This window comes from Schistocerca cancellata, chromosome 1, assembly GCF_023864275.1.
Source record: "Schistocerca cancellata isolate TAMUIC-IGC-003103 chromosome 1, iqSchCanc2.1, whole genome shotgun sequence".
Classification (NCBI taxonomy): Eukaryota; Metazoa; Arthropoda; class Insecta; order Orthoptera; family Acrididae; genus Schistocerca; species Schistocerca cancellata.
The window spans coordinates 785,971,482-785,999,030 of NC_064626.1; the positions used below are offsets into that span (position 1 = coordinate 785,971,482).

At 41.5% G+C, this 27,549-nt stretch overlaps 1 protein-coding gene across 1 annotated transcript in view; it reads right to left on the minus strand.

Annotated features, from left to right (window-relative positions):
* Positions 1-27,549, minus strand: part of LOC126187476 (probable 3',5'-cyclic phosphodiesterase pde-5) — a 759,019-nt gene that overhangs the window by 52,925 nt on the left and 678,545 nt on the right. Inside the window, exons 15-16 of the mRNA XM_049928583.1 lie at positions 24,686-24,766; positions 21,715-21,795 (exon numbers count right to left, since the gene is read on the minus strand). Coding sequence (XP_049784540.1) covers positions 21,715-21,795; positions 24,686-24,766 — 162 coding nt within the window. The remainder of the gene's footprint in view (positions 1-21,714; positions 21,796-24,685; positions 24,767-27,549) is intronic.

Below are 27,549 nucleotides of genomic sequence, written 5' to 3' on the forward strand. Positions count from 1 at the left end.
CTACACTGCAGGTCGGTTGACTCACATTTTGTCCAATCCAAGAATAAAACATCAAACAAAACTTGTTATCAGCAACGCATGCGTTTACAATGTTGTCAAGATATGTTTTGTAAATTAAATTTGTCAATATCTCGGATCTGGATCAAGTGACGTACACATTTTTATCGAGTCTGTTATACGACTGACCTCTTCTATAAGCTGAGAACTTAATTAATCATTACTTTCTGATAATCACAGGAAAACTGTAGGCAACAAGTTTCCAGCCAGTGTGATAGAACATTGCGTCGTGTGCGAAATTGCTTCAAATGGCTCTGAGCACTATGGGGCTTAACATCTGAGGTCATCAGCCCCTAGAAGTTAGAACTACTTAAACATAAATAACCTAAGGACAGCACACACATCCATGCCCGAGGCAGGATTCGAACCTGCGACCGTTGCGGTCGTGTGGTTCCAGACTGAAGCGCCTAGAACTGCTCGGCCACACCGGCCGGCCGTCGTGTACGAATGCGATATTTTGTGTATACTACCAACTGCGACAAGGTTTCTTTTCCTCCCTTGCCTGACAACGTGCATAGAATGCTCGTCTTCGCAGCAGTCTTAAGTCGGAACTCTTTCCATACAATTACCCTTAAAATTTTAATTCACTACTAATACAAGTTAACTGAAAAATTTATTTGTCTACTTTGTTATTATTCTGTATTGCTTTAATTACTTTATTAACCCTCTTATTAGTACCAATTTCGATGCGGAAAAAATACAAATGAAGAAACAACAACTGAATACATGTGGGAATCGAAAGCAAGTCCTCTGCTTCCTAGCTAGATGCCCTGGATATATAAGTGACAGTAGTAAGAGTTTCTTTTCTCGATTTCTAGGAAAATATGCGTTTGTAGACCCCATACACTCGTATGATGATGAAAAATGCCTAGTTGTCAGTTACCTATCGATTCCGTCAATTTTATGTCGATTTCGTATCATGAACTGTTTGCTCTCAAAGAACAAGGGCGGTGTTGTACCAAAAAATCTTAGCCTTTAATTTTAGTAGGTACACAAACGAACTACCAAATATAAGCTGAATTGGTTCTCCCTGTCTGAGGCCTTCCTCATGTAAGTATAGATTCCAAGATAGCTGACCTGGGATACTGGCCCACCCTGCATTGTTGACAGAATTCATAAGTACTCCCCAGCGCTCATACCAGTATGAGCCTACATGGACTGCTATTCACAATCAGGAAAAAAGATGGTTGTTTTCCCTTGAAGTCCAAGACTGTCCGTCAGACAATATATGTTTTTCTCATACCTCTTTGAGCATGTTGGCTATTTTAAGGATACGTAAACATGTTTTTCACACCACATGTAAGACGAATCTGAACTTGCCTGCAGACTTATGTAAACAACAGTCTGTTTGATGTTAAAGTTCAAACAGTTCGCTCATCCCTCTGACAGTATAGTTTAATCAATTGTCACCCAAAGTTTGGAGCTGACTTGATTTAAGTTTAAAACTGTGTGCTGTGTAGCAGGAATAGTATGTGAACGTTTATGTCTGTATGCAAACAAACTCCGCAAGAAGGAGAGCGCGCTTCCTGTGGTCGCGAAGTTCGTGATCGCCGGACCAGTTGGGAAGCTGAGTTCGCGCTGTGACTCGTCCTCATTCGGCGTGTTGAACCTCAGCTGGCGCGCCGCCAGTGGGACACGCAGGGTCGGACACCCATCGCCACCAGAGATTCGGAGCCACAAGCACTGTACTGTGTTCGTCATACGAATAAACCTGATGTGAACAATACACCATGTATTCTTCCGCGTTTCAGTTGGAGCGGAAACCTAGCTGTGTCCAGTACAGTCAAGTACGATCGCAAGGATGCGTTTTATGTGTGTTAAACGCACATAGACTGAGCGATAATATGAGACAACAGCTTTAGCGACAGCATTTGTATGGTGTGCTCGATGCTGTGAAAATGATTGTTTTTCGTGTTTCTGCGATACTTATCACTCGGCTTCGCGTGAGACCACATCTGTCGCATAAAAACGATGGACATACTCCAAATAAAGAGTATTTGATTTTTCATTGTTCTCCTAAGAAATAAAAAAGTTATGTTTTCTCAGTTTAAGCATAAAATATAGATAATTACAAATTCATATTTGAAATGAAAACATTAATTTTGCATGCAATATGTACTTAGAAACAAGAAGGCGTACATTATTCATAAAAAATGCTGATGAAATTTACAGTTGCGAGATGTAGGTATTTCAAAGTGAACGAAAAGAAAAGGATGCCCAAGACGAGACTTGCACTAGTAATCCATGAACTAGCACCATGTTATCATCCTACGAGGCTACCGATTACGCTGTACATCCATTGTGCATTTCTATCTCAGCTATATCAAGTATAGTTCCTCGGATAATTTCAAAGGCGATTTTTTTCCGCAAATTTATGAAAAACATGAAGAACAGCCTATTTCTCGGCACTTTTGAACTGTGTTCCACACGTGTGTTTCACTACGGAGCAGGAAGGAACCCTAGCCATATTCATACTTCGTATTAACAGAGCCGGACGCTGTGGCCGAGCGGTTCTAGGAACTTCCGTTCGGAACCGCGCTGCTGCTACGGCCGCGGGTTCGAATCCTGCCCCGGGCATGGGTGTATGTGATGTCTTAGGTTAGTTAGGTTTAATTAGTTCTAAGTATAGGGGACTCATGACCTCAGATGTGAAGTCCAATAGTGCTTAGAGCCATTTGAACCATTTATTAACAGCGTGAGAATCAGAGCACAACATTACAGAGGGTGACTGTACACGATTTTTGAAATAAATACTAAATGGCTAAAGCGTGATTACGAAAAACGTTGATGGCTGTTAATATAATAGAATATCTTAAAGTTTCATTTAACGTAACTTAGTAATAAGATATCGAATACATAAGTAGTACCTGCTTCCAAGAGCGTAACAACACCAGTGTACGTGTGCTACGCCTTCTGAACAATCATCGCGTTTGTGTTTGTTTACGTTAGGTTTATTCCAGTTCTACTAGCCGGGGAGTCGTTCCACCGTCTGTCCACGTCAGCTCCGTGCGCAAAGACGCCGTAAGCATACTGCCGATTAAGCAGCCTAACGAAAACTGCAGAATCGTAGTTCTGATTTCCGCAACTAGTATGCTGTTTATGATGGCGCTGCAGTCGTTACCAACGTGGCATAAGTTAAAACACTGTGTAGATTTTGAAGTTCAGAAGCACACATATTACAACCAACACTGTAAAATGGTGGGGAATTCAAAATTTGTCAAGTTAAAAAGGACCTACAAACCACATATGCATTTTGCAGGGAAAATAAAAAAAAAGTCTAGACATGCACATTCGTCCTACTTGGGCTAAAGACTTGTGCAGTAGCACCAAAATAAAAGTTTGTATGGAATGGATAATAGCTACTAAGCGACAGTAACCTAGCGAGCCACCACACAGCCGTCAAACAAATAATGTTATATGCACCAGACGTGTAGTAGAAACACTTGAGAGCTAAACACATTTATATAACGTGACAGGGTCAACCGTAACCATAAGAAACGCGGTAAATAACATGACGTGAAAAACGACATTTTTTCGAGAGCAGCAGTCTGTAACATTTTCACGTGAGATATTTCATGACGAGAAAATTCAGTTACGTTGAGCAACAGAGTCCACCTAGCACACAGCGCAGCCGCATCAAGCGACTGAATGCTGAATAAAGAGGTCCAGTGACAGGCAACAGATCCCAACCTGTTTGTACACATATTCAGGTACTATTCAAACACGATATTATTGCACTGGGCCGTTGCAGAAAATACACCGTGACGTTGCAATAAATAAGTACAGTGCTCTATCAAAAATACTGTTCAGTAATTTCGATACCGTATATAAATGACGTAGTAAATGGTAGGATTACCGAGGTTATTGGTAGCAGTGGTAGGGGAAGAAACATAAATGAGCGTGTGAAAGAGAAACTGTGAGTCGACGTCTTCTGTTTTTAGCTTGTTTGTTTTGCACATAATTAGAACCGCATATTGTTCAGTATTAGCCTATCGAGCATTTTATGTTCTTAAAAATATCAATTGCATTTTATAGGTAATAAAAATTTGCTGATCACATAACTACTGTGCTTTTATGTAACCAAAGCAATTACTTCTGATGCAAGTATATTTTAATTGAAAAGATAAAAGAATCTATATTATTATTGTTAGTTTGTACTCAATAGAATGTTCTTCATCATGATCAAAGGTAGAACTTTGCTGCTATTATTGGGACGTGCGAAAGTTGTTTAGGAATAACAGAAACATGTTTTATGTAAGCTCGACGAATCATTGAAACGATGATTGATACAGTCAATAAAATTCTTCTGTGTTTGAGGCAGCATTGTCTGTTGCAAGGCGTCTTCCTCAGGGTGTATTGCTAACTGCAGTTAGCGTATACCCTGAGGAAGGCGCCTTGCAACAGTCGCCGAAACGTCGGAATTTTATAGTTGACAATGCGGCCTCAAACCGAGAAGAATTTTTTTGACTGTGACAACGGCGGCGGAAGCCTACGTTTACAGATGTTTGCTATGTTCTTTTTTATAATTTTAGCTCTTCCTTAAGAAAACTGCATTTTCTGGCGTTTTATGATAAATCTGTGTTTTTTTCTTATTTATTTGTAGTAAACATCCCTCTGTTCCACATTACAAATCAACTATTTTCGAATAAAACCAGAATTAAACATTGACGATTTCAATTCTGCTATAAAGATTCTTTATTTTTAAGTAATAGACAGGAGGATAACTACGCAGAACAAAAATATTCTGTAAGTTACGTGACCCTTTATATAGACTGATGACTAGTAGTATGGTCCCTTTAATCATCCAACACTTCGTGTATCCTCAATCAGGTTCTAAAAGGATCACCCCTGCCGGTTTCTAGGGGAACATAATAAGAGACGGATCACATATGCGAACAAGACGATCGAAATGAGGTAACGCCCAATAGGTATGCAACACACCTAACGTTCAGGTAACGCGGTTATGTTTTTGCTGAGCAAAGCTACTAGGGAAACTACGGCAGTCTACGCCAACTTACGGGACTCTACCGTAGTCTACGGTAGTCTTAGAACTCTAGTGATGCCTAAGGAAAGAAAATCGCACTGTCAATGCTTTCAGGTCAATTGTGCAGATATTATCGACCCCTATTAGGCGCTAGCGCACGATAAACAGACGGAAGCGCTCTCACTCCCAGGTGCAATAATATTGCGGTTGACTAATAGATGGGCAGCTGCCGCCTGTCTCACCCCACAGGGCGATGGCCCCCGGGGCCAGACGGGCGCCACAGCCACTAGCCAGCCACCGCACCGCCACCGCACCACCACCGCGTGCCTCTGCAAGCCAGTTTGCGGAAGGTTTTCGTGACCGTGACCGATCGATGGTGAGTGATAATTGCATCTGCTAGCAAGGTTTGATTTATGCAGTATAGCGTAGAAACTAAATCATTCAATTTTCAAGTTGCTTTTGTGCTGAAATCAACGAATATTGTACCGAAAATGAAATCTGCACAGAAATAAACGAATTTCGCATCATACCTGGTCTATACCGTTATACTTTCGTCTGCCCTGTCATAAATGTTATGGTTCTAGCGAGATGTCTCTGATTTAGTTCCACATCTGATGTCATGCATCTCTAGAATTGATAAAACTACCGTATTTTGTGTCCTCTTCCTTTACAGTACGTGACATATCCCGAGAGCTATTTTAAGTAATCTAAGTCTTCCATGCACTACTACTGTGTTTCACAAAGTCCAAGAATTATTCCACAGTACGTGAGAAAGGTTTACATGATCTTAATCCTTACGGTTTGATATGATTCATGCAACTACACGTGTTTAGCGGTATTCCATCTCTCAAATATGTTATATTTACGTATTAAACTGGTGATATACCTTTCAATTCTCTGGAAGTCGTGAGAATGATACTTTACCTGGTTCATGTATTTGAAACATGCTTTTGAATTTAACCAATGCCTATGGTGCGCTACCATCTTGTCATTTGTCGCAGTTTGTTATTGGTTGTACTTACAAAAAACGACTATTATCAATACGCATCTCGCTGATAAATGTTGTGAGAGAGAACCCCTTCGCAGAAATAGACGTGGGCAGGGCAGCAGCGTTTGAGGTTTTGACTTGTCACTATGCTACTGATAATGTACTAGTATCACGAACAGAAGAGAATAATATCTGTCTCTCACAATTTGAACATGCTGATGATTTAACGCCATCCAACAGTATTTAGGACCATATGTTAAAGCAAAATCAACAGAGCAGTGCTGGACTAGCTTACAAGATATAAACCTTTAAGTGCCGCATAGCCACCTGACGTTTTCCGCGAACCATAGATGAAGCTATGTGGTGGGAAACACGTAATGCTACTCCACATAAGAATGCTAACATTACGCAGTATAAAGGTTTTAGATGTTCTGGGTACAACAGTTTATAGCCAATGTAGAGTTTACTACATGTTGCAAAAGCACAGTTCTTTCTTGATACCATTGTGAAGTGTCATTTTATTCAACAAGAACGTTTGTGCGCTCAGTTATTTTCTGACTAAAGCTGCGAAAGCTTATGATAGCAAGGATCTTGTGCTGCGACTTGTACTAAACTCCATATGTAGGCTTATGACTGCCGGCAAATCGAGCAGGCAGACGAACCATGTCTGCAGCGGCTTTAAAGTAAAATTATCAGATCACTACTGCATTGCTCTGCAGAACACATGCTTTTAACTGCTGTACAGTCACCTGACACTTCCCTCACAATATAGACGGAGCTACATGCCAGGGAATAGGCAGTGTAACTCCAGATAAGAACGTTCGCACTCGGCGGTGTAAAGGTTCTGAATGTTGTGGTTACAATTATTTACCACCAATTCCAAGTTTTCTTCATGTTTCTTCTAGGTACTATTGTGAAATGTCGCCGTAAGAATGATAATCTGTAGTAATTACATTCACAGCCAGTAAAAATATATCCATGTGTCCGGAAAAAATGGAACCCATTGTGTTAACCTACGGCGGTTACACTGGACACTACATGGATGTTTAGGACTTTTGATGGATCTCACATGCTACAATTGATTCTTTCAGGTTTCCGGAGGTATCTGACATTATATGTTTACACACAACTTCTGCAAATTGCAGGTGTAGAGCTAACGTTCAGTTAACACCCAGATGCATTCTGATCAGACGAATTTGAAGGCTAAGATATCATCTGAGTGCTACTCAAGCGCAGTTGAGTCTTACACCATAGTCGCTTATACGGGTGCTTGTGCAGGAACATGCGCCTAGTAGTATATTCACTTCATAGATTAATAAAGTAGGTCCCACGGTGAATTCAGTATGGTAGCAATAGTACACTCATACTATAGATTCAAACAGATGCCCAACCACACTACAAAATTAAAGCACCAAAGGTAAATTCTGCAACGTTGCGTTTCTCTTGCCACAAAACAGTGTAAACAGTTGATAGCAGAGTAGGAACAACGAAAAAAATGCAGAACATAAACGACTACTACATGCATAACAGACAAAAATATTTTTCGTGCTTTTCAACTTAGTGGGTTTGTACATACATTCTGTCAACTGATTAATGTGCTCAGTATGGGGTGTGACCACCTCTGACAATACAGGCCTGGCAACGACGGGGCATTCTGTGAATTGTGTCATCAATCTCATGTGGAGGCAGTAACGCCCATTCTTCCTTCTGATCTGCTGGTCAGTGTTGGAGAGTGGTTGAAGGATGCCGACGTGATGAAGCCCGCCTCCCTAGTGCGTCCCAGACGTCCTCTATCGCATTCAAATCGGGAGAGCGAGCAGGCCACATCCTGTGTCCTGTGTCCAAGAAAACATCAACCACATGTGCGCTGTGAGGTCGAGCATTATCGTCTATCAGGAAGGAAGTCTGAGCCCACTGCAACTCGCAACAACTACACAAGGGGTCCCAAGATCTCGTCATGTTACCTGACAACAGATAAGCCTTGTCAAATTCACCTGTACAGTTATATGAAGAGGTGTTCGAGTAGACAACATAACCCCTGCCCACACCATTAGGAATACATCTCGGTATCGGTCTCTTTCCACAATATTTGGGTCCCGAGTCTTCAGACGAAATCGGGACTCTTCTGTGAAAACAACATTGGCCCACTGTTCGACGGTCCAAGTGGCATGTTGACGACTCCACTCTAGACGTTCCCTTCTGTGAAGACTCGTCAGAGATACACATACAGCAGTTCTCCGAAAATAAAGTCGACAATACCGAAGCTTTCTGTACGCCGTTTGCCTCGATATAAGATGTCCAGTGGATACTGCGAGGCCAGAAGGCAGTGGCCTTGCAGTACTAAGGCTGTACTGTCGTGTCCTTGCACCCAAATAACGGTCTTCTCTTTCTGATGTCACACATGCTCAGCCCTGTTCTGTCCTTAAGGATACAGGTTCAGTCTTTAGAAACCGTCGCCACATCCGAGAAACAACAGGATCATTCACATTAAGTCATTTGGCCATATCAGTTTGCGACTGTCTTGCTTCCATTCTTCCTAATGCCTCCACCACAGAGAGTCTGGCAGGCGTCTTCTCTGTGCAGTAATGCACCATCTCTGACTGTGTACACAGCGACTGTGAATGTGGAACTACACAGCAAAAATTACCATGTTTAATAAGTGCCCTGACGTCATCGCTGGAATTGTTGTCCGTTGACCGGAATTCCATCGTCCGTGCAGAACTCGATGGTACGGACATCTGTTGGCAGTTTGTATAATTATATCATGAATTAGACACAGGATAGGGAAATAGCGGATTGTTGCTTTAATTTTGAACACCAGCGTAGCTGTAGTAGCAAATTCATACCACAGATGCTGAACTAGCTGTACAACAACAAAGACACACTTTTTGGTAGAGGTCAGTATTATTCTTTAACTAACGCTGATTATTGCTGTAGGTATTCCTTGGTGTGATGAAAATTTGATATCGATGTTGATGAAACAAACTGCAATCATCCTTCATATAAACAGGACGTGATCTACTGTCCAGGCTAGCATCACATTTTTAAGTAATTTTTCGGTGATTCCTCACATACATAGTGTTTATGTTATGCACCAGACATTCTACATTGCCAGCAGATTTATATACGGAGACAGTTGAGGAATCTAAAAATGGGAAACACTCTTGTAATCGACTGGCGGGATAGTGAGACAGAAAAATCGAAGAGATACTCACAAAGATCAATTTTGTTTCAGTAAAATAAAACGTATTAGCTTACAGCTTCCACAAAATTTCAAATTCATTTTCTGATGGATTCCCCCAGCAAGGGCGCTTGTGCAGATTTTAATAACAGCTGTCAGGAAATGCTTTGTGAAACGACCAAGCAAGTCATATTGAGGAAATCCTATAAGCCTGCTAGGTTGTAGGACAATGAAATTTGGTCGAAGGTAATTAAAAACCTCCGACAATCGTCGAACTTAGAGTGCTTCAAGATCACAAGGAACATGATGTTATGAAGACTACTCTGAAATATTTAGGGCGAAGTTTGGACTTTGAGTATCCCAATGAAGGAGGAATATGGCGGGAAACTGAACAATTGGTGTACTGCACAGTTGAGACTACATAACACTTCACACCACACATCTACATGTTTCAGCAAGAATTGTGAAAAGATGCCCCAACAAACTGCCCCAAAACTGCAACAACTTGTTACAAAACTGTAAATAATTTGAGTGACCTTAGTGCAATCTTCGTGATGTGCAGCTCAAGATGACGATCTGGTGCAGTCTGCATGGTTTTAAGTTTAGTCTCTCTATATCTCGTTTGTTTTCCTTTGTCTCTGGCAAAAGCACTATATCGTCTGAAAAATTTAGCATTGGTATCTGTCGGTCTTGCTGTTTCATTCTTCTTCCAAAGTATTCTATCATTATAGTAATTATTTCGTCGACATACACTTAAGTTATGGTAAGCTGTAGTGCTTCCTCAAATCACTCTTATCACGAACTTGTTTTCTCAGTCTCCCATTCATATTGCTCCTACTTTGTTTTTGTAGATTGCACATCCGTCTCTGTACTTTAGTTTCACTTGTCTCAGAATCGTTAATATCATATTCCATCGTACTTTGTCGAAAGCTTTCTCTAGGTCCTCAAATGCCAGAAACGCATCCTGAATTTTGTTTTTACGTCTTTCAGTAACCAGCCACATATATCGGAGTAGTTTCTCTAATACATCTTATTTTACTGAAACAAAATTGATCTTTGTGAGTATCTCTTCAATTTTTCTGTCTGTTCTTCTGCATGAAATGCTGGTCAGCGATTTACAACCATGAAATGCCTCAGTGTTGCCCGATTTTTTTATTTGGATGTATCTGCTCCTATTTTCTTCATTAATGTGATAATGCTTTTCTAGAAGTCCACTGGCAACTCATCCGTTTCATTGATTTTTGACACCATCTCGATTAACTATTAGTTTATGTAACTCTCATGGATTTGGTTGCTCTGACGCTATATCATAACCCCTGCTGACTCGTTCCGGTTCAGATGGTCCACTGCTCTGTCAATATCTAGTCCAGAACATGTATCCTCTTCATTAACAGCCTCCTCCTGTTATGCTCTGGGAGAGTTCTTCTCTATTGCAAAGGGCTTCGATGTATTCCTTCCATCTTGCTGGGGTCTTCATCGTCTTGGAAGTTACCAACCGGCATCTTGGGGATTAAGCACTTTCTTCGAAGTAACATTAAATCTTGCAGTACTCTGCATTGATTTTTCTTATGATCATCTGTTTATGAAATTCTTCTGCATTTATTTTGATTTAAACTGCTTACATTTCCCTTTATTCGATTAAAAAATTGTACTTCTGCCTTACTTTCCTGTTCTTAGCAACCTCACATTTTATTTTGAACCAATAAGATGCAGTTTTTCCCGAGTTATACAGGGCTCTTGACTGTTTTATCCCTTTACTACATAACTTGTTTCATCCATTGATCCTGTCCACTCATCTCTTCTACTGAAATACACTTGCCACTTTTACTTAAGCTATTTATTATTGTTTCACAAGGTTTTTAAATTCATAATATTCTGTTATAAATTTTAATTTTCTTCTTTATCTCGGATTTCTCTCGAATTTAAGCATCACTGCCAGTTTATGATCTAAGTATCTGACACTAGCTGGATGCGCTATGCAGTTCAGTATTTGAATTTTGAATCTTTATCTATCCCCAGTGACCCCAGTCAAAATCATTTCATGTATCGCGGCCTTTCCCATATATGTCTTATTTTCTTTTGATTTGTAAGACAACCAGATAGCATCCATTGTAGAACTCTAAAATCAGAAAGGAAGAAATACGAAAGGAAGCAATGAAGAAGGAAATGTTAGGGTTTAACGTGCCATCGACAACGAAGTCACTGTATAAGGGGAAAAAAATCACATTGGACGAACCCACGTTATTTCGTAAGAAAGTTTCCCGACGCCCTCCTGACAGAGGAAAGCACGGAAAACCAAAACTGAATGACCAGGTGGGACTTTGAACCGTATCCGTCTGAATACGGGTACGGTATTTTGAAGGATACTGAGCGAGGTGCTGCGGTGATGAAACACAGGACTCACATTCAGACATTCAGGAGCAAGGCTTGTGAAGATATCGCTAATTACGATGGATAGTTTTTTTTTGTCTTTCTTTTCTGTACGTTAGTCTTTGATCGTCTACAGTTTTTTTATATGTTCTGTAATGTGAAATGTTACCATGTTTTGCTTTATTTGTATTGCTACATGAATCTTCTTTTAACTGAGTGTGCTGAAGTGTAATGCATGTTTCGATTTCTTTGTAATGCTTTAGTGAAGTACGCTGTGTGAAATCGAATGTGGTACGCAACACTATCGTAAGAAATGTGATTAGAGAGCGATAGCCATAGTTGCAGTCGAACAATGTGCTGCGTCGTGACGCGCGATTGTGTTGTGTAATCGTGACAGACGGAAACACACGAAAATGCATGACCGCGTCCTTATTCTAGACTAAAATCAACCTCTACAAAATGTTAGACTGTGTGGATACTGTGAGTTTCGGGGAGTGCTCTAAACAGCAGTGAACATGCTTGCACGAATGAACTGTGATTGAACTGCTTGCAGTTAACCGAACTGCACAAACTAATGTGTTTTCGAGTTACTATCTTGTTTGCAACTTAATGAACTGCCACACACGTTAAAACTTTAACTGGCGCCGTGATGTCTTGTAAACTGCCTATAACGTGTGGCACTGTTTTCGTCAGAACAGTGATTTCGCGATCGTGATTGCTAGAAGTGGACGGACTGTAAATTCGCTGTCAGCGAGTAAACGTACATTTTATACTGTTATAAAACAGTGTAAGGGACGTTCATAAAGGAATAGTGCGTGTAAGGAACGTGTCGTAATCGCACACATACGAACTGTGATTTTATACAGCGACAACTACGTCGTACGGGTCTGTAGTTAAAGGATTGCAACGGAGGATAATATTGGCGTCTGCATGAGCCAGTACCAATCAATAGGATGCATCCGTGGTAGTTTTATGACAGATGAAGTTATGTTCATTATACCGCCAGCACCGACAAGCCGCTGCTGATATCACGACGCAATGGCTACTAAAAGATAAGCTGCGATGTCTAGCGGTTTCCCCTGTAAACACTCTGAGAATTTCGTGTAGTTTTAAATATAGTTTCCTTTACTCTTGTGCCAAAGTTTTCTTCATTCTTGCTTTCTTTAAAATAAATGTAAGTTTTCTTTGGAGGTTGTGTTTTCACGCAGGTGTGTTTTGTTTTTATTGGGCGCATTTACGGATTTTTTGTTGTATCCACGTAATTTGTGGAGTTCGGCATTAAATTCTGAGCGCCCACCAATCACAGATGAGCTGATCGCTCTCTATTGGTGCAAGGCGCGGTAGCGGCCAAAAGTTTGATTTTGACAGCTGTCAACTACGTAAAAAGTGTTTACATTCAATGAGACATCATATTACGAAATACTGATGACCAAGTGCGAGTTTCTTTGGCTCTTACAGTTACAACTGAACAAAATTATAACCATTTTCTGAATTATTTACGAATTTATTTTCGGGAGTTTTTGTGTTTCACGTTCTTTTGGTGTTTGTTGTCAAACTCTGACGTGGTTACTTTCGTTAAGCTTCGAAGTAAAAGTGGGATCTTATGAGTTTAAATAATCAAAATTCAAAGTCAAAATTAATAAAGCAGCTCTCTGAGAACCGTTTTATTCACCTATGGCTCAGTTCGCGACAGAACTAGGTAACACAGCAGGTTATGGTATAAGTTCGTTACACTACTGAGCCATTTTCTTCGAAGGAAGTTCTGCTCCCCGTCTGGTCAACCATATTTACTCACCTCGATGTTTCTCTAAATCACTTAAGACAAATTATGCGGTAGTTCCCTTCACAAGAACTCAGCTGATTTCCATTACCAATAGGAGCTTGTGCTCTGTCTGTAATGACATCACTGTCGATAAGATATTTAACCTCAATCTTCGATTCTTCCTTTCTTTCTCGTCCGCACGATGCTCTAGTTTTAACCTCATCTCATATTCTCCAGGCATTCTGCTTCCTGCTTTCTTCCCTACTGTAACGTTCCAGTCACTAAGAACATTAAATTCTCTTTACATTTTACCTCTATTTCTTCATCTGTTACTCTTATTTCTTCACCATATTATTTTGATGTGGGCGTGTAAACGACAACAATGGTGGCTGATGTCGGCTTCGGCGCAATTATGAGAAGAATAATTCGGCCTCAACTTTGCTCATAACTTCTCATCCTGTCAGTTACCAGCCTATTCAAAATGATGACATCTCATACAACATCCACTGTCACTGTTGTTATTGCTGTACAATAAAATGATCAGAAATATCAATTCTTCGTTCATTTCACTTCACTAATCCTCTCGTCATTCCAATTTTAATGTTTTCTCTACAATACTGAAACGTATTAAGTTCCAGCACCAATCCGTACTACTTTTAAACTCAAAGTCTGTCTTATTGTCGCACTACAACTAAAAGTCCCAGGAAGTTAGTCGCCTATGTTACAACAGCAAATAGGTACGAGATGCGTTGTTACACGAACTCCACGAAACACGGAATGCATTGAGGAGGTGTTCATATTCAAGATCGTGGTTTTGTCGGAGTGTAAGCCGCGCGGATTTCACTCGATGGCGACCCAGATATGGCTAATATGACCTGGGCCTGCTGACAAGGAGACTCACGCAAGCAAACTCATATCCGTCGAATGCTTACCAATGCACTTTATAGTTGTAATGTTACTTTTAGACTTTTCTTCTGACTTTTGCACAGTTATGCATTATTTACTTTGCAAGGCTAGTGACACATACTGCTTTTAAATATTGAATATATGTTACTGGGTACCCATACACCCTAGCATTGGTGCCGTCAACTGGCCTCGGTTATTTGTATAAGTGCTGGTCGTATACAGGTAATCATCAGTACTTACTGCACTGACCACCGACCTACTTAAAAAATGGTTCAAATGGCTCTGAGCACTATGCGACTTAACTTCTGAGGTCATCAGTCACCTAGAACTTAGAACTAATTAAACCTAACTAACCTAAGGACATCACATACATCCATGCCCGAGGCAGGATTCGAACCTGCGACTGGAGCGGTCGCTCGGCTCCAGACTGTAGCGCCTAGAACCGCACGGCCACTCCGGCCGGGTCCACCGACCTACTATCTACATAAACACGACCAGCTGATAGCAGCGTCACCTGGCGAGGAATGACTGCTAGTCAGACGCACGTACAGTGCATGTGGTATCTGTGAGTGTGCTGTCCGTGTGTAGAATGGGGAAGGCTCGGATCTATCTGAATTAGACCGAGGGCAGATTGTGATGGCCAGGAGGCTCGGCAAGAGCGTTGCGCAAACTGTGCGATTTGTCGGGTGTTCGAGGAGTGATGTGGTGAGTGTCTTCGGCACGTGGCGAAACCAAGGTGAAACCACTTCCAGACGTCGTGGGGTTCAGTGGTCACCCCTCATTGCAGATGTCGGACGTTGTTGGCTGGGAAGACTGGTAAAACAGTTCAGGTGGCGAACTGTGGCGAAATTAACATCAGATTTTAATGCTTGGCAGAGTACAAGTGTGTCTGAACACGCAGTGCAGCAAACATTCGTAACGATAGACCTCTGCGGCCGACGATCGATGCATTTGGCAATAGTAACACCACGACATCAGCAACTACGACTGAAATGCACTGAATGCTGAGTGAGTGGCTGATCGTTGCAAGGTCTGATGAATCCCCAGACCTTCCTCATCAAGCCAATGGGAGTGCGTATAAACGTCGTCTTTCTGGGGAACAGCTCCTTGACATTTGTACGGCGAGACGGAGACAAACTGGCGCAGCTCCATTGTACTGTTGGTAACATTTACGTGGGCATCCATGCGTCCAATGGCGCTCGAGCAAGGCACCATGACCCCAAAGGAGTACCGTACACTGGTTGCAGACCACGTACACCCATTCATGGCGATCATGTTTCCCGACGGCAGTGGCTTTTTTCAACAAAACAATGCGGCTTCTCACAAGGCCAGAAGTGTAATGGAGTGGTTCGAGGAGCACAGTGGCGAGTTCTGATTCATGTGATGGGCCCCCAGTTCGCCAGATCTGAACACGATCGGACATATCTGGGATGCGATTGAACGTGGGGTCAGAGTTCATCGTCCCCCCTCCCTGGAATTTAAGTGAATTGGATGACTTGAGTTTGCAGATGTGGTTCAAAAATGGTTCAAAAGGGCACTGAGCACTAAGGGACTTAACTTCTGAGGTCATCAGCCCCCTAGAACTTAGAACTACTAAACCTAACGACATCACACGCATCCATGCCCAAGGCAGAATTCGGACCTGCGACCGTGATTCCAGACTGTAGCGCCTAGAATCGCTCGGCCACTCCGGCCGGCAAAAATGATTCAAATGGCTCTGAGCACTATGGGACTTAATTTCTAAGGTCATCCGTCCCATAGAACTTAGAACTACTTAATCCTAACTAACCTAAGGACATTAGACACATCCATGCCCGAGGCAGGATTCGATCCTGCGATCGTAGCGGTCGCGCGGTTCCAGACTGTAGCGCCTAGAACCGCTCGGCCACCGCGGCTGGCGCAGATGTGGTGCCAACTCCCTCCAGCGAACTACGAAGGCCTCATTGCTTCCATGCCACGACGCATCGTTGTGTTATCCGTGCCAAAGGTAGACATATCGGCTATTACGTAGGTACTCATAATGTTCTGGCTGATCAATGTATGTACCTAGATTATAAATTTTGACACTGATACTTACATCGCAATACTTTTATGTTATGTATGGCTGGTATGCATCGCTGTTAAACACTTTAATTGTTTTATTTTTCTTATGTGTGACTAGGCCTGTTGTGGATTTCGCTGTAGCTAATTGAACTTGTTGGTTACACCACTGTTTGTCTATTTGTAACAGATCTATAGATGGCAATGTCCGAAACAGGTAACTGCGAATTGTACTATTTATGTGATCAATACGGACATTTATAAATAAACATCGAATGTTTCTCATAGCATTCTGAAACAATACGGAAACGACGGGCAGTTGTTGAATATACAGGCCACCCACATGGTGAGCTATAGGTAAACAAACAGATGGACGTGATCGGACGAAGTTCAAACGTCTTCTCACAAGTACACCGCTGGCATAATTTTCTATACCTCAGTCGCGCCTTCCTTGTACATGCTTAATATCTCTAACATTCATTTCTACAATACTCCTACAGCATACCAACAGCTGTAAAGTTAAGCGAATTGTGTCCTTTAAGTGTTACTGTGTCTACAAGGGCAGGGCCATTGTCTCCAGTTTCTTGTGAATATGAAGTGAGAGTACTATCTTAAATGTCGCCTTTTCCCTGGTTGGAATTTTTGCAGTATATTATTAATGCTGCACCAAATCCTTTTAAATAATTCTTCAACTAGTTTGGCTGATTCGCTCAGTAGGGTCAAGACTGGAACTGTCTAGTAATCTGGCCAAAACGGTGTGACGTTTAGTAACTTGATTTTCTGGTTCGCTTCTGTTCTGATGACGGCTCCAAGGTAACTACACGTGTGTTAGTGAAAAACTACAAATGAGGTGCCATAAGTGGACCAGAGGTTGACTACTGTCGATTAATTTACCTAACAGCCACAAAAGTGTAGGCGCTGAGCCCACCTTGGAGGCTGAAAGTGGCGGCTAGTCGTAGTTGCTGAAGCACGCAGAAAATTCACTGAAATAGAGCGCTGCAGCGACAGTCGGCCCCCAGCGTGGGAATTCAAATTCGTTAAACACAAAAATCAGTCTTTCTGCTTTTCCTGAGATTCTTACAACTTAACAACGTCGACAACCATGTATAATACATGAAACGCTTTAGACGCAATGAACATTCCACTGTAGTAAAATTTCCAGGTGGTTCATAAGTTTCAAATACTGTGAAGTTCTAGAAGCGCTAAACTGAAAAAGACATATTTCTTCTCAAGGTCATAAATTAAGTAATTTATAAGTATCATGAATGTGGTGATTTTTATGGTATCCCAGTAGCTAACAAAATTCATGAAACTTGAGTCACACTAATGATATGAGTCATGATTAGTACTTAACATTAGTATTAAATGATATTCAGTACTCTGTCTTCTTCTCCCTTTTCATTTTTTTTTATAAAGCCGCTGCAAATAGGAGCAAAATGTCAGTTAACTCTTATTACATTAATTTTGTAACTAATATTACCAAAAATACAGGTATCACTCAAATATCTCTAAACGCACAACAATGCTGATAGCGCCTAGTGAATAATTCATTAAGCTGTTAATTACATCAGTTAGTTCTACTTAACTGTTGTCTAAACTAATTATGTGGCCTGCCTCAAATAGAACATTGCAAAGCTTTGGCGACAGGTTCTAAGAGCACTTTCGCACAAGCCGAGCGATTAATCGTTTTTTATCACGTTTTTACCACTGCCATTTCCTCCTTACCCTGTCGCAGTTGCGAATGGTAAGCAAGAAGAACGATTGCTGGGTGAGCTCGAATACCTGCAGTCTTTGCTTTCACTGACTTTTCGCGAGATACACATGGGAAGAAGCAACATATTGGTTCAGTCAGGTGAAGAGAAACTGAAATAAATATGAAATGTATCAAGCGTCTCTGTTGTAATTTCAGCAAAATGCTAGAAATTGCTTGAAAAATTTCACACATACGATACTAAAATACAGAAAATAATTATTTAATTAAAATGAATTTTCAATATACCACGTTTTAAATTGGACTAAAAATAATAAAATGTTTTCTCCTAGGCCATACAGATCCCTAACCCCATAAGATAGTCCTGAAAATTTGAGAACGTAAATTTTTAATAGCTATCAAAATGCTTGTAAGATTTAAAACTTCATTACTATTATATATTGCATGCGCACCACGTGTTTGGATCTTACAAGAATTTTCATAACTATTAGAAATTCACAATCACAAATTTTCAGAACTATCTGAATGGGGATTGGAATCTGTATGGCGCTAAGAGAAATTATTTCATACTTTTTAATCCGATTTAAAGACGACATATATTAAAAATTCATTTTTGTTTAAACGATCGTTAGTTACATTCGTGTCTGCTTTGCAATCATCCTAAGCATAAAAAAAATCTGTCCTCATTCACATAAATTTTGGACAGTACATGTACAAGATTGGATTTGCATTTCAAAAGCATGTCAGAGCTTTTAATTAATATGACGGACTTCTTTGTGTTATGTAAATCAATTCAGGTCGTTAAGGATCTATCACGTTTTACATTTTGTAGAAATTATTGGAATGTGTGTTTATTTTATCCTGCATTTTCTGTAACACATTATTTCTTCTCGTAGCATAGGGTTATTGCAGTCTTTGCACGTACCAGCTCAATTCAAATACGAAACTGTTCACAATCTAATTTTTAATCAAGCAGCTTCACTGCTTTTATCTTTTCTAACCCTTGCTGTTAACATCTAGTGTCTAGATTCTGAGATACCCTTGGGCCGAAGAGAGAGAGGGGTGTGCTGATAGTGGTGCGCCCAATGATAGCGTTGACACAGGAGTAGCACTACGTCTTCAATTAAGATGAGTCACTGTTCTGCATAGAGCATTGCGATGGATCTGTTTTAGCAAATCCGATAATTTGGACAGCGGCTTTATATTTCTGATATGTTGCAGTTGAGGTCTCCTGATATCTCCTAGCAACACAATTTAAGATCCTAAGATTACATGTTGGTCATGCTTTCCTGTACTGATTGGGTACAGAAGGTCTTCACCTGTTGCCCATCAGCACTTACTTCAGGTCAGTCACCCATCGAAAACATCTTATCATGGGCTTCTGAGGGGCAGACATACCACTACTCACCAACCAGTACGATTAATCAACTCTGACGGAGACTTTAGGCAACATGGAATGATATACCACTATCTGTCATCCAGCATCGGTTCGGCTCGATGACCAATTGGATTAGAGCCGTTGCTATTCTTTATATGCACAATACGAAAAGTATCTTTATTTCAGTCTTCCTAGTGTTGAAGTTTTAATGCCCACCAGATTGGAAGCACAAAACAGACTCGTTGCGTGATTTTAAATACACTAATTCTATCAGATAGGAGTAATACCCTATCCATAGCATAAAACATATTTTTTGTTTAAGCTCACTTGCCTTTCTTAAACAATTTATATCACTGAAATGTATCCAATAATTTCCTAGCAGTAACGATAGTTGTCCTGTGGGTTCCAAAATCGTTCTGGCCTATCCACAGCAATATTTCTAGTAATATGATACGACTAAAGATGTACCTTACAGTATCACTTCGAGGGCAATCATCGTGCTACTGGCAACAGGTTATGTATTTACAAACAGAGAAACTACCACACTGATTAGTCTGGTTTAAAGCACATTCTGTGAGCGGAATGGTACGTGTGAAATATTTTTCCTTCAGACAAGATTTCCAGAATGCAGTAATACAGGAAAACAAATGCTTTAAGAGCTTTATCACTGATTGAAACTGTAAAGAATCAGAAAACATTCCACATTTTCTGTTTGTAAAGCAATCCTCATCCACTGCAATGAATTAATGGAGAAAATCATTATGTACATATAAATTTTCTACTTACTTACAACTAAACTTACATGTAACTATGACAGGCGTTCAGTAAGTAATGCAACACTTTTTTTCTCGCCCACTTCCGGTTGGAAAAATGCGAAATGTGTTGTGAGAAATCGTGGAATATTCCCGCTTTAGCCCCCACAATTTTCCTGTACGGAGTTGCATTCTAAGAAGAGAGCTGTCATTGAGTTTCTTTTGACGAAAACCAGAGCACATATTCATTGACACTTGCAGAATTTCTACGGGGACCAGGCAGTGGACAAAAGCACGATGAGGTGTTTATAATCATTGCCATAAAGTAGCGCAAACTTGTCCGATCCTCGCGTGCCGGTCGGCCGCATAGAGCTGTGGCTCCTACAATGTTGGAACGTGTGGACACTCCCATTGAAGGTGATCGACGGATCACAATGAAACACCTCTCTGGTCAAATGTAAATCTCTGTTGGTGGTACTGACACACTCGTCCACCAGTTAGGATCCCAAAGGAATGTGTCCGCTAGGTTCCTCGCTACCTAACAGAAGATCATAAAGAGCAATGAAGGACCATCTGTGCTGAATTGCTTGCACGTTACGGGGCTGATCGTGTCAACTTTTTGTGGAACATCGTCACAGGCGATGAAACACAGGTTCATCACTTCGAACCGGAGTGGCACCACACCACCTCTCATCCGAAGAAGAAGTTCAAAGCCGTACCTTCGTCCGATAAAGTCATGCTGAAGGCGTTCTGGAAGTTTGAAGGGGCTATTGTGTTTGATATGCAGGCTGTAGAAGAAATGACTTGAGCTCTTCGTCGCCACAAAAATGTGAACTAACTTCTCCTTCTCTGTGGGCACGCAAGACCTCACACAAGTTAGCGCACACCAGAGGAGCTTACAAAACTTCAATGGACTGCTCTTCCTCATCCACCATAAAGCCTGGATCTCGCACCTCTCGATTTCCATCTGTCTGGTCCAATGGAGGAGGCACGCCACGAGAAGCAGTACGTGGATGATGGGGAGGTTATTGATGCAGCGAGACGTTGGCTTCAACGTCAACCAGTAGAATGCGGGGACACAGGCCGTCTCAGTAATGCGGCGTGAGGCCGCGACGTCGAACGGAGATAATGTTGAAAATTAGGGTTTTGTGGCGGAAAGAGCAGCGAATAATATCATGTATTGTAATCATAAATAAAACTAACCTGCTTTCAGAAAAAAAATGCTTTGCGTTACTTACTGAACGCCCCTCGTATAAGTAAAGTTTCAGGAATTTTCCAGAACTTAAAAGAACTCCGTGTGTTAGTATGGAGAGTCGTGGTATACCATAATACTTTATGGGGGCAAAATTTAATTTATTATTTTATGCAAGTTACCAAAGAGAATATATTTCTTTTTTAAGACAAAGCTGGTGCTCTAAGCATGTGTTATGCTCTCATAAAACATTGACTGTTATGGTGCTGGGTGTTTATTAGTGCAGGATATTTTGAGAGACTAGCAAAGCTACTAAGTGTAACTAAATTAACATCCCATCTATAAAACGTCCCAATTGAAAATATTAATTTGAGATGTGTTTCTTATTGTCACCTGAATTTCTGCAAGGTCACATTTCTTGTCGCGATCCATGAGAGGGGCGGGCATTTGGCCCGCCAACTTCTCAGCATCGCCCTGAAAAATTTGTATACTGCACATGAGAGCAACGTAACTGGATATCGGGTGCTTAGGCAGCAATTAGCAGCTCGTGGTAGCCTCAGCTTTCTCACTCAGGTAAGCACTTCTGTCAGAGTATCATCTGAATGGACAGATGCTGTGAGTCTTTCTTACTGACTGGTTTCACAAATCTCAAAAGTAAAAAAAGAAGGAAAGAAAAAATAGCTGACACGCTGACAAGAAATGTTACTGTTGTGATGTAGTAAGCTTTTGGAGAGCTACATAGAAAAAGAAGGAAAACGTTTTTCATGGTGAAAGGTAATTAGAACTTCAAACAATTATCTTAAGCTCCAGAATTCTCAAATAAAATGTTGCTGAAAAGATTAATACCAAGCGTTCTCCATAAGAGTTCTAGTGCTCAAGAAAATTGCCTGAAATACGACTGGCTCATCCAATCACAGAAATTAGCAAGTGCGCGTTGTCCAGTGTACCATCTGCCCGGCTAGTAATTCCGAAGAGCAATGATGCCTACACAAAATTTATAGGTAGATTGCTGTTGCAATTTGTGAAGTTTTTGTGGCGTGAAATGCATTTGAAATAAGCGGAAGCGAACGTTCACCGACAAATTAAAGGCGTGCACACTTCATTATTACAGATTTAACTGACTATAACTATTTAACAGAAGTAAAACGAGATAGATTGAAAGAAGCGACCAACGTATCCACAACTACATTACTGTGGCAGGCCTACTCAGCCATATACAAATCCTGAACTAAACTGAAACAGGTCTTGGAAGGCCTGACGATACTGACACACCGCCGTGTCACCCACAGCCTATGGGCTTTGCTGAATGTGGATGTGGATGGCATGGGGTCAGCGCGCCGCTCTCCCGGCCGTTGTCAGTTTTCGTGACCCGAGCCGCTACCTCTCAGACAAGTGGCTCCTCAATTTGCCTCGCTAGGACTGAGTGCACACCGCTCGCCAACAGCGCTCGGCAGACCGGACGGTCACCCGTCCAAGTGTTAGCCAAGCCCGACAGCGCTTAACGTCAGAGATCTGACGGGGACCGGTGTTATCACTGCGGTAAGGCAGTTAGCCCATATACAAATAAAAACAAATTTAATTGATTTATAAGGAACATTTCTGGGAGAAGTAGTACGAGGGTAATCCCAAAAGAAAGGTCTCCTATTTTTTTATAAGTACATAGACCTGTTTATTTCTACAATGGTTTACATCAGTTTACAGCTTGAACATTTAGCTATTTTTCGACATAATCACCATTTCTGAAGATGCGTTTTTGTAAACGTTGTGGCAGTTTTTGTATGCCGATGTCATACCAGCTCGCCGCCATGCTGTTCAGAAAGTTATGAACCTCTTCTTTCACCTCGTCGTCGGAGATGAATCGCTGGGACCACAATTAACGCTGACAGGTACTGTGAGACGCTGAAAAAACTCAAACGGGCAATTCAGAACCGGAGAAGAGGAATGTTGATCAATGGCGTACACATTCTCCATGACAAAGCTCACCCAAACACCGCTCGGCAAACCGTTGCTCTTCTGCAACAGTTTCAGTGGAACATAATCACCCACACACCCTATAGACCTGACTTGGCCCCCAGTGACTATCACCTGTTCCCTAAGTTAAAAGAACATATGACCGGAAAGCGATTCAGCTCCGACGAAGAGGTGAAAGAAGAGTTTCATAACTTTCTGACAGGATGGCGGCGAGCTGGTATGACATGGGCATACAAAAACTGTCACAGCGTCTACAAAAATGCATCGACAGAAATCGTGATTATGTCGAAAAATAGCTAAATGTTCAAGCTGTAAACTGATGTAAATCGCTGGAGAAATAAACAGGTCTATGTACTTATAAAAAAATAGGAGACCTTACTTTTGGGATTACCCTCGTAATTTATTACTATTGGTAAAAAAAAATTATGGTTAAATAGAAGTTTCTTTCTAATCCAGATCAGTTTTCGATGTATCGGCGGTGTGAGATTTATCTTAAATAACGAAGGCATAAATTTTATTCGGGAAGTTAAAAGGGAATTTTTGGAAGAAAGGCGATGGAGTTCTCGTGAAACCCTGTTGCGTCTATTTAGAGAAACTATATTCGAAGACAACCGTACAACCATCGTATATCTCGCGTAGGGATTATGACAATACGATAAAAAAAAGATTAGGGCGCGTACACAGCACAGATTCATTCCTGCTTCGCTCAATACGCGAATGGAATAGGAAAGTAAATCAGAAATATTTGTATACTGTGTCTTCCAGAAAGTACTGTGCTTGTCGAGTATATGTGTACAGACGTAGATTTTTCCTGCTAGCGCGTCATTCTTGCAGAATCCTTCCTATCCGATGTTTCTGCCTTCTTGCTGCAGTCCTCTTCCAGGAACGGCAGCACACTGTGCGCAGTAAGAAGGCCGAAACATCACACAGGAAGACACTGCAAGAATCACCAGATACCTACCGTACCCAAGAACCTTTAGCGCAATCGACAACTGCCACGAAAGTCTACGCACTTATCCGCTAGACGGATTCAGTTCGGAACAGGCTAGCGTCCCCGAATCCCGGAAGCGTGTTCGGCTATTCGGCTATCTGAGAGGGTATTTCAAAGATGCAGTATGCTCACTGGAAGGAGGTCAGACCTAGAGCATTGACCTAAATGGGGGTTACATGGAACAAAGCGCAAATTTTCTTTACGTCAAACACGATGTGTCACAGCTCGGGGCATTTTCACTACCTTATTGCACATCTAAAAGTCACTACAGGTGTGGAGTAACGAGACATAAGGTGGAAGACGTGGACTGCAGGGGTGAAGCGCGCCGCGTGTAGCCGGGCAGGCGGCAGCTGGAGAGCGCGCAGCTGGCGGACAGACAGAGAGGAGAGCCTGGCCTCCCACCTGTGAGGCGGCCTGCTGGTCCGGCTGCCGGCGGTCCATCATCGGGATCGGCGTCCTTCCGGCCGCTCTTTCTGCGTCGCCCTACAAGCAACATCCATTTCCAAGCCTCTTCACCACTTCACTTAGCGCAGTCTTCTCCATAAGTTTCTCTCGTCTACTGCCATTAGCTGATGCGGCCGCGCATGCAGGTAATGTACTAGAGGCGTCTCAATGCAAACAGAGACATTTATTTTTCCATAAGCTATCATATTTTTAAAACTTGTGTCTTGAAAGTACCCCGAAAGACTATTTCCAAAACAGTACAAAACTTTTTTAAAAAATTTTATGTCCTTTTGCGTCATGACAAATTAGTAGAGACGTTGATGTCAGGATTTGTATCGAGACTCCTCAGGTTTATCATACTACGAAGACTGTGCGGAAAGTAAGGTCTGATCGGTTGCGAAATGGAAACCAATGTGAAAAACAAAAATGTTTTATTTGCAGTAGTCAGCTACGCCTTCCAGCTACTTCTCTACATAGTTGCCGCTCCGACTTAGACATCTGCCGTAGCGTTGGTCCAACTTTCCAATTCAGTCGTCACAGAAAGCATACGCCTGTACTTTCCGTCAACTCCCTGCTCTGGCCTACAGCTAGTTTTTGGTGTCAAAATGTTATCTTCATAGCCAAGGCTTCGTTTGAGCAGAGATTAAACTCAGGGGGAGCCAATCAGGGGCTGTATTATAGGTGACCAAACATAAATTTCAAACATAAATTTCTTAAAAGAACGCTGCAGGAGCATATTCATTACCGCTGAAGAGTGTGGCTGAGAATTGTCATGAAGAAGGAAACGTATAACAGTAATGTTATATGGGCTGCGTGACATCAGGCGAAATCTCTTACCAGGCCCTCATACTTTCGGAAGACACTATTTTCTATGAATTTTTACATGCTCGCTGTGCGTTCAGAACTGAAAAGAGTGACCTGAAGCGATGGACGGGCTTACTAGAGACACTGCCCAACACATCTGTACAAAGTTTCATCGGAGTTTCACTGTAGTTTCCATTTCCCTCCCAATAGAACCTTACTTTCCGAACAGCCCTTGTATTTATTTCCTCGTTATACAGGGGAGATTTAGAAATAATAAACAAAGCAGTAAGCTCTCCAGACAAGAAAAAGAAAGCGTGCCCTGGCATGAGGAGAACTGGCAAAGTCTGCTCAGGTGTTCAGAACATCCAAGGAGGCGGAACAGAGCGGAACGTGTCTTATATTAACCGCGTGGCGTTCTCTCATCGCGGACGTGACGGGAATGGTAGCATTCACCGCATTGGTGAATTTCGCTACTGCACTGATACGCATTATTCTACGGGTTCAGCCGCGGTGGCAGACAAATCGGCGAACAAGGTATTCACTTCACAAACACAGCCGAAGGACTATTACTGTGAACTAGGTCGTTAGCACGTTTTAGCGGGACAAAAATGATTCAGGATGGCGATATTCGTCCTCTCCTATGAATATCCAAAGGGAACTCTACAGCGTGGACTTTTGGAACGCAGTAACATGCTCCTCAGCTTACTCACTTTTGGATGTAAAGTCATCCCGTTTTAGACCGCAAATATACATCAATAGAGAACCATGACACTGGAAAAGCCTTATTAGATCAGACGAATCGTTTATTGCACCGATGTAAATAAGGCGTGGCATCGCCTTCGCCGAAGATCTCGAGACACTCTGGTTGATGCAACTTGAGGGTCTCTAATATTTCAAAATAGGACTTACAGTTGAGAGATACTTGAATGATATTCACGTTTTGACGTTACCTCATGAGACCGGTAGCACTACCACCACTCTGCTTCAACTAAAATTGAGGCTGCTTGGCTACAACTACAAAGTACCATCGAGCAATGTGGATCAGTGCTTATCGTACGTGACTCTCATTTCGACGTATCGAAAATCAAATCCTCGTTCGACCATCTAAGTTTAAGTTTTCCGTGGTTTACCAAAATATAAGAGGTGAATGCCAGAACGCGTCCTTTGAAAAGCACACGTCCGGTATTCTTTGCAACTCCAAATTGTATTTCTTCCTTAATAATATCTTAGTCCGTGGCTGGTTGAACTCTAAGCTTCCTTAATTCCGTTGTTCTATTTAAAAAAAAAAAAAACCGGTTTGACACTCGTTTAAAATTCTCGGGAACCTATTGCAAAAAGAAAAAACTTCAGATACAGCATCCACGCTATCTGTCGGAGCTGACGGAGGTTTTGAAGCAGGAATGATTGGACATGTCTAGTGTAAACGGAACCTCGCTCAGGCCACGCTGTTGTTATCATTAGTGGTACACGTTTTTAGGGCACAGTTGACTACATTTTCTTGTCCGGAGAACGTGTCCAAGCAGTTAACATTCATCAATTTTAGTAATGTAAATTAACTGATATAAGACTGTGAACACAAAGGTAAACAAATATAATAGCTCAAAGTGCAAAGCGTTATAAGCAATAGAATATTAAAACATTAACCCTGTTATTATCACTAAATGAAAGTTGTTGTACAAGTACTCATGAAAAAAGTAGAACTGCGAATGTATCTGTAGAAAGTTCCCAAGGATGTCGCAACTGTTCAGAACACTAAGTTTTTAAAAAGGACTGATCCCTTACGCCAATATCGGCTCTTTCAGATGTCAGTGGTTGCTGACGAATGTTAATAAAGCGTGCTCTCCATTATGGACACAGTGTTTCACTAGAAAAGATGCCTCGAGATGGAGAAGGAACATCCTATATCTCTGTTATCGTACTCCCCGAATTCATTTTTCCTTTATTTTTTATCTTTTGTGTCTTATTTTCATGGATTAGGTATAGCTCTGATAAGTGAAGGAGCTTATCTAATACCATAC